At 39.1% G+C, this 10,731-nt stretch overlaps 3 protein-coding genes across 3 annotated transcripts; 2 read left to right on the top strand and 1 right to left on the bottom strand.

Moving 5' to 3' along the window:
* Positions 1-362: 362 nt before the first annotated feature.
* Positions 363-3,514, top strand: LOC109189592 (premnaspirodiene oxygenase-like). Its single transcript, XM_019340236.1, has 3 exons — positions 363-1,040; positions 2,088-2,416; positions 2,827-3,514. The coding sequence occupies exons 1-3, from the start codon at positions 473-475 to the stop codon at positions 3,436-3,438; spliced, it is 1,509 nt and encodes a 502-aa protein (XP_019195781.1). The 5' UTR covers positions 363-472; the 3' UTR covers positions 3,439-3,514.
* Positions 3,515-3,737: 223 nt separating this feature from the next.
* Positions 3,738-4,184, top strand: LOC109192661 (cytochrome P450 71D7-like). Its single transcript, XM_019343376.1, has one exon. It carries the CDS (start codon positions 3,738-3,740, stop codon positions 4,182-4,184), a length of 447 nt encoding a protein of 148 aa, XP_019198921.1.
* Positions 4,185-7,076: 2,892 nt separating this feature from the next.
* LOC109192723 lies at positions 7,077-10,391 on the bottom strand. Its single transcript, XM_019343456.1, has 4 exons — positions 9,689-10,391; positions 8,930-9,451; positions 8,150-8,809; positions 7,077-7,237 (listed from the first exon to the last, which is right to left on the bottom strand). The coding sequence occupies exons 1-4, from the start codon at positions 10,389-10,391 to the stop codon at positions 7,077-7,079; spliced, it is 2,046 nt and encodes a 681-aa protein (XP_019199001.1).
* Between the last annotated feature and the right edge of the window lie 340 nt (positions 10,392-10,731).

The raw sequence follows: 10,731 nt of genomic DNA on the forward strand, positions 1-10,731 counted from the left end.
CGTATTGTAAGTGATTAATTCGTTGGTTTGTTAGCTCCTAACCGGTGAATTGAGACAATGAGCTAGAAAGTAAAAGAGCAAAACAAAATAGAGAGAAACTAGATTGCACAAAGGAATTCTTATTCAACCTCTTCCTTCATGTACAAAAGCTACAATGTATATATAATATACAAATGTAATAATGGGTACAATAATGATGAGCATAATAACAGACCGTTACATCCGTTACATTAATAATGTCCACTTAATATATATATTTATAACACTTAGTCAATTATAGTCAATTATATGTTTTAATTTTCAAAATTTTAGCCGACCTAGAAAGGTCATGCATGCAATATAATTCATTATTTCTTCGTTTTTGTGGCTATAAAACCCCTAGCTCTCAGCCACTCATTTCTGTACTGAAATATCTCCATCTAAGCTAAGGTAAGCTAGCAAGCTAATTTTAATTTCTTGCTGCTATAGTATAATGGTGAACCTCATTTCTTTCTGCCTCTTTCTTTCCTTCATCAGTTTTGTCCTTAGACAATGGATGAAGCCGAAAAGCGGCCGGAAGTTACCTCCCGGACCGAGGAAGCTGCCACTCATCGGAAACATGCACCATTTAGTAGGCGCAAAACTCCCACACGTTACCCTTAGAGACTTGTCCAAACAGTACGGCAAGGACCTGATGCACCTTCAACTCGGAGAAGTTTCTGTTGTGGTGGTCTCGTCAGCCGAGGTAGCCAAACTGTTCCTCAAAACTCACGATCTCGACTTCGCCAGTAGACCCAGAGTTCTTGCCGCCGACGAGGTCATGTACGATAGCTCTGACATCCTTTTTAGTCCTTACGGTGAATACTGGAGGCAAATGCGTAAAGTTTGCATTACGGAACTCCTCAGTGCCAGAACCGTACGTTCCTTCAGCTACATCAGGCAAGATGAGAGCCATCGTCTATTGGATCGTGTCCGTTCATCATCCGGCGCTGGCAGGCCAATCAATATAGTTGATGAAGTCACCACATTTATGACCTCCATCATTTGTAGAGCTGCATTTGGTAAGACCATCTTCAACCCTCTCACCAAATTCTGGACCAAATTAATATTTTCAGCATATTCTTACACCAAATTTTTTTCATTTCAACCTATTACATCAAATTTTATTTCTACACTAAAATAATTTATATTCTCATAAATTAAAAATTTATATTTATACTTTTATTATTTTAATATAACATATAGTTGTAATTTAATAAATTAAACTTTAATTATGTTAAAATTAAGCTTTATGTATTTTAATTTTTATTTAATATATGTTCAATATTAGACTTGTTTTAATCGTCCAGATCTTTCAAATGATATAATTTAATTTTAATAACATAAAATTTATATTTAACACAAATACATTAAAACTAAACTAAAGACATAAAAGGAATTACAAATAAAAATAAGGGCAAAATGAGAAACAAAAAGAAGATAAAATTTGGTGCCGGTGAACAGTTGGCGCTGCACTGTTCACATTGAGGCAAAAGTTTGGTGTTTTGCCGACTTGATTGGAGGCCACAAATGCCATTTTTTTTTTTTTTTTTTTTCTGTTTTGGTGCTTTGGCGACCCGTTGGAGATAGACTAAGAGTGTAAGACCAATCATGCTAATTTAGCCGCCGCATGGGTAACTCAACTGATCAGTAAATTTTGTTACAAAAAACTAAAGTACGAGTCTCACCAGCCATAATGTGGGAGCAACCCATCAAAATGAGGGGTTCCTTGTATACAATGAGCAAAAGTATAGCCTCTGTTCACCATTATTTATCCCTTCACAAATTGTAGGGCCGGGGTGGGGAGGTGCTTGAGGTGGACTATTACACGTTTTAGTCTTTTAATCCTAAAATATTATGAACCCGCCATTAAGTCAATGATTGGGTGCTCACAAAGAATTTATCACATTAGGGTAATTTTAATTGTTGTCATAACTTAATTCTGTGTTCTTGCCTATAGAACTAGTTGAACTACCCATGTCTTGCTATTTTACATTATTATTATTATTATTATTATTATTATTATTATTATTATTATTGGTAAGTTTTTACTCCAATTGGGCTTGCAGGTAAGACACTGAACAGGACGGAAGAGTTGGTTAAGTTTGTGAACGAAATATTGATCATGGTGAGTAGCTTTAGCGTGGCGGATACATTTCCCTCTTGGAAAATCCTTCATTTTCTGACTGGAGAAAAGAGTAGGATGGTGAAAGTTCGGCAAGAGACAGATGAAATCATGGGAGACATCATAAAGGAGCACAGAAACAACTTAGGTAGTGGGAAAACGGGAAGTGGAGAATCAGGTAGTGAGGACATAGTTGATGTCCTCATAAAGCTAAAGGATAGCGACAGTCTTCCAATGTCTATCACAGACGACAACATCAAAGCTATAATTCTCGTATGTGCACTCATACATAATATAATCCCTCTTCCTTTTGTTATATTTAATACCCTTAGTTAATTATCTTGTGACAAAAAGTGGAATCACCCATTCATGTACCCCACATCCTGGTATGACAGGACTATGGCATAAATCTGATTACTAAACTGATGCAACAAAAACTAGACTGTTGTTCACTTTGCACAATAAGCCCTTTCGGCCTAATAGGACTGTGGGATAAATCATGATTGCTAGATTTTTGCATCTTTATGCACAATGAGCCCTCTCATTTGAGAGGTTGCTTCGTTACTGTAGATAGCTAGTGAAACTCGATTCTTGGTCTTTTGTGACAAATTTGACGTTTGTGACTAGTTGAACTGCCCATTGCTTAATTAATTATCTAATAGGGTGGGTGGGAATGTACGTAGGACATGTTTGGAGGAGCAGTGGACACATCAACGACAATCACCGTGTGCGCCATGGTGGAAATGGTGAAGAATCCGAGGGTGTTAGCGAAAGCACAAGCCGAAGTGAGGGAAGTTTTCAAAGGAAGGGTAGAAGAGAGCAATGTGGATAAGCTGGCATACTTGAATCTAGTGATCAAAGAAACTATGAGGCTTCATCCTCCAGGTCCTGTGATATACAGGGAGAACAACAAAGATAGTGTGGTGTGTGGATACACAATTCCGCCCAGAACAAGAGTTCTCATCAACGCCTGGGCCATCAGCAGGGATCCCCAATACTGGGAAGACCCGGAGAGCTTTAAACCAGAGAGATTCGAGGATGACCCCATGGATTTCACTAGAAGTAGTCAGTTCAAATATATGCCATTTGGAAGTGGAAAGAGAATGTGCCCTGGCATTTCATTTGGTTTAGCAAGTGTTTACACTCCTTTGGCACACTTGCTTTACCACTTTGATTGGGAACTCCCTCATGGAATCACACCTCATACCTTGAAGCTCACAGAGTTGCCTCGAATGGCCATGGGAGTAAAGAATGACATTTTCTTCATTGCTGCTGCTGCTCCTCCTACTGCTTAACTATCTTTAAATAAATAAATGTAATTATATATGGAAGATGATATACCGAGGAATAAATTCAACTTCGTACAGTTGATATTATTTAGCACAATCGTTATACCATGGACCAGGATCCACTGTGTACTGTGGACCTTAGTCCTAAACGACGTAGTTTTGAATTTTAATTTTGACGACGATCGTTTGTTGTTCAGTTCCCGTTAGAGGTTTTTTTTTTTTTTTTTTTTTTTTTTAAACTGTAAACCATGTCCGAATGATGAAGAATCCGATGATGATGGCAAAAGCACAAACAGAGGTGAGACATGTGTTTAAAGGTAAAGAAACATTGGACGAGAAAGACATTATTTCCTGTGTTCTCTCCAAGGGAGTGCAGGGAGGAAAGCATTGTCAATGGTTACACCATACCGCTCAAAACAAAAGTAATGATCAACGCTTGGGCCATAGGGAGGGATCCCGAGTACTCGAAAGATCCAGAGAGCTTTATACCCAAGAGATTTGAGGAGAGTTGGATTGATTTCATTGGAAATCACTTCCAGTATTTGCCTTTTGGTGCTGAGAGGAGGATGTGTCCAGGATATGCATTTGGTTTTGCAAACTCCATTTCTCCTTTAGCTCACTTGCTCTTCCACTTTGATTGGAAGCTCCCTAATGGAGTTACTGTTGATTCTTTTGACATGATGGAGAAACCAGGATTATATGTGGGAAGAAAGGCTGATCTTTGCTTGATTGCCACACCTCATATTGCTTAATTACCTTTAAATTCTTTTTATTTTTCTTTTTTTGGTCATCATGTACCTCCATTTGCTTCTAGTTTTCCTTTACTTTTACTCTTCTTTCTTCTCTGGACTATGTTCTTGGCATAAGATTACTATTGAATCGTCGCCGTAGATTAAGCTAAAGAAGTCCAAAATTATAACACTATCTTATTGTTTATTTTCATTTAATTACTAGTGCCTAGTTCTTTGATATTGCATATACCATATATATATATATATATATATATATATATATATATATATATATATATATAGGCTTTGGTTCCCATGAGGTACCTAATTAAAATGAGATCATGAGATCCCATCACTAGCATTCACTCATTTAAATTTGATGGCTTAGATTAAAAGAGATTTAGGAAATAATTTTGGTCAGATTATAAGGATAGGGAGTTTAACGTAATTTTGAATGTGTATTTATTTTTGGGTAGAATATTAATGAATTATTGTGCATAGTAATAGCCAACCTAAGAATGGTAATAACTATTACTGCCATGTGATTACATAGCTACAGCAATTCCAATTAACGTAGTGACCGGGGAAGGAAACGCCGGTGAGGGACTGTGCATGCCGAGCTGAAAGGGTGTAGAAGACGGCGTGGTGGCTTAATTGGTTTTTTAATCTGTTTATCTTCATAGTTTGTGCATTTGTAAGTTATGGCGTGTGCAACAACTGAGTAGTGTGGTCCTTATTTGGGTTTTTAATCTATTTATCTTCATAGTTTGTGCATTTGTAAGTTATGGCGTGTGCAACAACTGAGTAGTGTGGTCCTTAATTGGGTTTTTAATCTATTTATCTTCATAGTTTGTGCATTTGTAAGTTATGGCGTGTGCAACAACTGAGTAGTGTGGTCCTTATTTGGGTTTTTAATCTATTTATCTTCATAGTTTGTGCATTTGTAAGTTATGGCGTGTGTAACAACTGAGTAGTGTGGTCCTTAATTCGGTTTTAATCTGTTTATCTTCATAGTTTGTGCATTTGTAATGTATGGCATGTGCAACAACTGAGTAGTGTGGTCCTTAATTGGGTTTTTATTCTGTTTATCTTCATAGTTTGTGCATTTGTAAGATAAGGCGTGTGCAACAACTGAGTAGTGTGGTCCTTAATTGGGTTTTTAATCTGTTTATCTTCATAGTAGTGTTGTCCTTAATTATTGGTTACCCATGCATACTTGACAGGATGTTGGAAAGACTACTATGACTTTGAGGAATTGATTCTTGAACGTGAGAATAATAACTCTTGTTTGGACAATAATTACTCTGCAAATAACTGTGTTGTCATTTCATGTAATGCAGAATCTCAGTGTGTAATATCCTCCATGTTCATCAAGTATGAGATGTATTATTTGTAATTAATAAATAATACTGTTGGTCCCGATAGAGTGAGATGAAAGTCTAGAGGGGGGGGGGGGGGGGGGGTTGAATAGACTCTTTTCGTTAGAGGCCCTAAACGTCACCTTTCGGTGTCTTGGCGCAGCGGATAAGATAGATTCGTTTTAAATACTTGCACGAGTTTGCGTACTTAGACAAACTTTCGGTAAGGATAATGAAGAGGTGATCTGAAAGCAAAATGAAAGAATGTAAGTAAAGAGATAGAGAGGACACGAGATTTTATAGTGGTTCGGCCAATGTTGCCTACTCCACTCTTCTTCCACAATTGTTGGAAGGATTGCACTATCACTCTTAGTACAATTACACAAAGACTTCCTTGATCACTAAGCCGGACAGCCTTCGTAGGTTTTTCAACTCCTTGAGTTTACTCCGCCTCTATCAACTTCTTCTCCTGAGTTGAGGTTGGTAGAAAAAGATTTCTTGAATTCTCCAACGTAGAGATCTTGACTCTGAGATATGATAGCTACAAACTGATGTCAAGACTTCCTTGAGGTATAAGACAAGTGATTCTCCAAATAACTTAACACCTCAAAAACTGGTTCACAAAAGCTTTTTGTAAATTGTAGATGTTTCAAGAGCTTTTGTACGTGAGTAAGTCGAGTGATAATGAACCAGCACCTTCTTAGTTGATGAAGGTGAGTTTATATAGGTGATGAAAATTCATCCGTTGGAGGGAGATGAAATTTTCGTACCTTTTAACCATTGGACAAGGACCGGGGAGCTTCCTGCATTAAATGCTCCATTAATGAAGTTGTACCATGTAGCCGTTGAAGGTATGGAAAGCATTAGGGTTTTGTCCTTTAGCTCCAAGAGATAGTACATCTTCATTTAATGCTTCTTGAAAAGTGAGTCCCATAAGATGAAGTCCTTATTGTCCTAGGATGTTGTCAAATCAGATAGGTGAAACATTCTCCTCGTTGTTGAAAAGAAGTAATGTTTAACAAAGATCATTTTTACAAACACTGTCCTTTCGTGTTTGTTGACAACTCCTGCTTTACTCTTGTTGTTGTTTTTCATGTCTCGTGTCTTCTTTCGCCTTGGAGACCCTATCATCTAGTCATAACTCATTTTCGTGTGTTTGTCTAGCTTAACACGAATTACAAGGGAGTTATGGCAACTTTCGTCTAAGACGAAAGCAGCGAAACAAAAACAGCTAATGGTCAGGGGTCTACTTTTCTACATTACATTGGTATCATCAAAATCCTAATACAATGTTCCTAACAATTTCCCCCTTTTTGATGATGCCAAAACCTATACTCTTCTTATAAGGCTGATAAAAGTTCCAAAAGGATTTTTCTTATTTAAGAACAGCCATACTCGAGAGTTTACAAGTCTTTTTCTAGATAAAAGCGTTTAATAAGCGATATAAGGACAAGTAACTCAAACAGGTGACACGAGATGTGTAACAATGAGAGCTTCATATATAAAGATGTGATCATTACAAAAACTTCATAAGAGGAATATAGCAAAAGTTAACTTACATTTCTAAAAGCTTTGATTTCTGTCGTTCAGCTTCCTTGAGCTCTTGGTCATCCTTTTCTTTTTGTCGCCTTAGCATCCTGTTGAAGTCAATTTTCTCATTGATTTTTGCCCTGAAGACTTTGATAGGATTAGTCCTGACAAGCTCTTCATGTTCTCCTTTGATGTTCAGACCAGTGTAATTGTTGTAGGCTTCCCGAATGTTGCTTCCTTCAACAATACCATGCTTCCACCACGAGATCAGTTCAAACGAATTCATGCCTTCTTGGTAGCTCTTTCCTGATTCCTTGTGCACTTTGAAAGCTGCATTATGCATGACATTTTGTGGGGAATCTTTGGTTACACTCGAAAGATCTTCAATGAGATTCTTGATCCTCTTTCTTTCCATTGCTTCATCTTCTCTTCTCTTTTTCTCTTCATCATGCTTCTTCCACAGTTCTTTGTTTGCTCTTTTGATTCTTTCATTTTGAGTGCTCATGTGGTTTTGTCTTGTATGGTTGTCTTTTGTTTTCAACCAAGTGGGATTATTGCAACCCTCGAATCGTTTGCCACTGCCTTCTTCATATGGGACAAAGTCCACAAAGTTTCATATGCCATCCATAGTTACTTTGTTGTCTCTCATAAGCTTTTGCCTTAATTTCATCTGTTCTCTCTTTGGCAGTCCTGTGAAGATGTATTTGGCTTCAGAACCAAATGATTGTCGAGGCTTGATTTGTTTGGAGGATTGGTATCGACCATATCTTGACTTCGATGATTGATGGCCACGATACCTGGAAGATGGATTCGGGTTTCTTTGGTCATAGACTCTTGGTGTACGAGATGGGGAGTGTCGTGCTTCATGAGGTTGATCTTTCGTGCTATCTCTCGGCTGATCATCATCCTTATCTTTGTCATCATTTCTCTTTTCCCCCTTTTTGGCATCATTAGCACAGGTGGTAGGAGGGATGGAAGAGATCTTGTTGATTGCAAGCAAGATATCCTGAGCATATCCGAGAATTTGAAGTGCATATTCGCCCAGTTGGTACGAATTGTCCTGATATGTGTCAATCTTTGTACAGGCCAAATCCATACGCTCTTTGAGACCAAAATGAGAGTGTTTGATTTCGTGCTGTTGTCGCGCAACTTTGTTCAAAGACGCTTCGAGATCATAAAGTTTCTTTGTCATTCGCTCAAGGACCTTGTGATCTGATTGGTTTTGTTGCTGCGATTGAGGCTGTGCTTGAGGTGGAGATCGAGGTTTAGATTGAGCTGCTATCAGAAAGTCGACCTTTTTGCATAAATCATCCATAACTTTCGTGTCCTTTTCTCGTAAAGCAAGATATTGCCTATGGATGGTCTCGGCTGAATGAACAGTTCCTCTCATGATGTTCATGATAGTTCGTGGGGACTTCGCAGGGGATTCTTCCTCAATATTTGTTGGTGATGCGTTCATGTGATCATCTTGAGGTGGTGCTTCTCGGTTTCCACCACTATCTGAGCTAAGAGGGATTGGTGAAGCTTCCAGTTTGCCTTCACACATTCTTTCGTTGCCGTGCTTGATTGGAGTCTCGTCTATGGGTTGGATATGCGGAACAATAGCGCGAGATAGATCTTCGGGATGAGTAGTTGAAGCTTCTTTCGAGTCTTCACTGTCAGATGGTAGTCTTCTTAAGGGAGATCTCTGAGGGTAGGTGTCATAGTCAGGACCGATCAAAATTGTGTGACTGTCTTCGGGTTCGGTTTCTTGAGCACCTTCATTGCCCATCTGATCATCATCATCATCATTCTCATCATCATCATCATCATTCCCATCATCATCATCATCATTCTCATCATCAGCATCGTCAACATCATCATTTTCTTCATTTTCACCTTCATCACTCTCGCCTTCTTCAATCTCTCGTCCAAGCTCATCTTTCGTGCCACTGACATTATAATTTGGATCATTTTGGTGTTCCTTCTCTAAAGTGGTCTTGATATTTGAAAGCAACATGGCATATCGAAGTTGCTTTAGTTCTTCTTCATAAACTGGATCCAAGGGTGGTTTGTTGAGCTCGATGCAAATTGGAGCTTTATCTTTTCCGAGAGTGCGATTTGTCATCTTGTAAGAGAAAACGCGATTGATCTCTTCAATTCGAAGAGCTTTTGAAAGATCATCAGTGCCAATCCATGCAAGTGCAAAATCCTCTTCATCCTGCATTGCTTCAAAAGATTCAAGAAAGATCCGCAGGGGAGCAGTGCGCCACTTTTGCCATTGTTGAACTCGTTTGTAATCTCGTTCAATGGATTCTCTAAGTAACTGATCTGGTGAAGGTTGAGGAACCTTTACTTCTGGAGCAGGGGCTGATGGTTTCGGGATGATCGGGGGTTGTACCTGCACTACTGCTGTCTCGTCTACCAACACAGGTTCTTGTGTCAGAATTACCTGCTCTGTATTGGTAGGTTCTTGTGGCAGACAAGGCAAAGCGATCAAAGCATCAGTCGCTTCTTTCATCTTTTCTGGTGAACCAGGTTCTTGTGGAAGACTTAAGCGACTGGCCTCCATGTCTACATTAGCAGGTTCTTGTGTCAGCTCTCGAAGGAGTTGATCTGCCAAAGTAGGTTCTTGTGGATGGTGGTCTTGAGGAAAACCGAGATCAGACTTGGGTTCTTGATCATCAGGAATTTTCTCAGGAAGAACATCTTTCGGTTGACCTTCCCCCTCAGAAAGTGCATCTTTCGTGTCTCCTTCTTTCGGTGTAGCTTCTTTCGGTGTAGAAGATTTCTTCGGGAAAGATTTAGCCTTGACTGGAGACCGAAAGTGATTGCTTTTGATAATTTTGGAGAGAATTAAATTATCTTCGTCTTCAGATGAGTCTTTGACTATGATTGATTCTGGTAGAGGGGAAGGTGGAATAGGATCGTTCTTCTTTTGTGGAGATTTTGGTGAGATTGGAACAGCTGAAGATTCTTCGCCCTTTTTCGCCTTACTCCGAGAGGAGTGCTTTTCTCGTCTTTGTCGTTTCGGCTTGGGCTGCTCATCTTCTGAAACCCTAGGTGTTCTTGATTTCCGCTTGGCTTTGACTTGCTCAATAGGGATTCCCAACTCCAACGCCTTCTGCTTGTCATATCCTGATGGTTTTTGTTTCATATGACATGCTTTCTGACCAGGCCGAATTCCTGGGCGCAGAACGACTCCTTTCGCTGCCAGAAGATGGCTTATCACAAAACCATATCCCAACTTCTTCGCAATGTCACCTAGACTTTTTCGATGAAAAGTGATGGTGTGAACAATATTGTTGAAAATGATCTTCGACCATTCGACTTTAAATTCGTTCAGGAAGGCATGCAGCATTTTCAACTTCTCCTTCGTCACATCATCTGTGCCCGAGGTCTTGTGGTCGACGATTTTATTGAAGATATCAACAGTGAACTCATAGTCTAGCCGGAACCATTTCTTCTTCAACGGCCATGAGATTTCTGCCTTGGATGGTGCGTGATTGTTCTTGATGGATTCGTAGAAGTCCTCTGGGTCGAGATGATAGTAGATAATATCTGTCTTGTAAGACTCATCTCTTTGTGGAAACCCATATGTTGATCGAACGTCCTCTGCGGTAAGAACCACATGATGATTATTGACTCTTGAGGTGATAGTCAAATAATCAGAGGATATTGAAGCATTCATATAAAACTGG

Source organism: Ipomoea nil, unplaced genomic scaffold (genome assembly GCF_001879475.1).
Source record: "Ipomoea nil cultivar Tokyo-kokei standard unplaced genomic scaffold, Asagao_1.1 scaffold0114, whole genome shotgun sequence".
NCBI classification, from domain to species: domain Eukaryota; kingdom Viridiplantae; phylum Streptophyta; class Magnoliopsida; order Solanales; family Convolvulaceae; genus Ipomoea; species Ipomoea nil.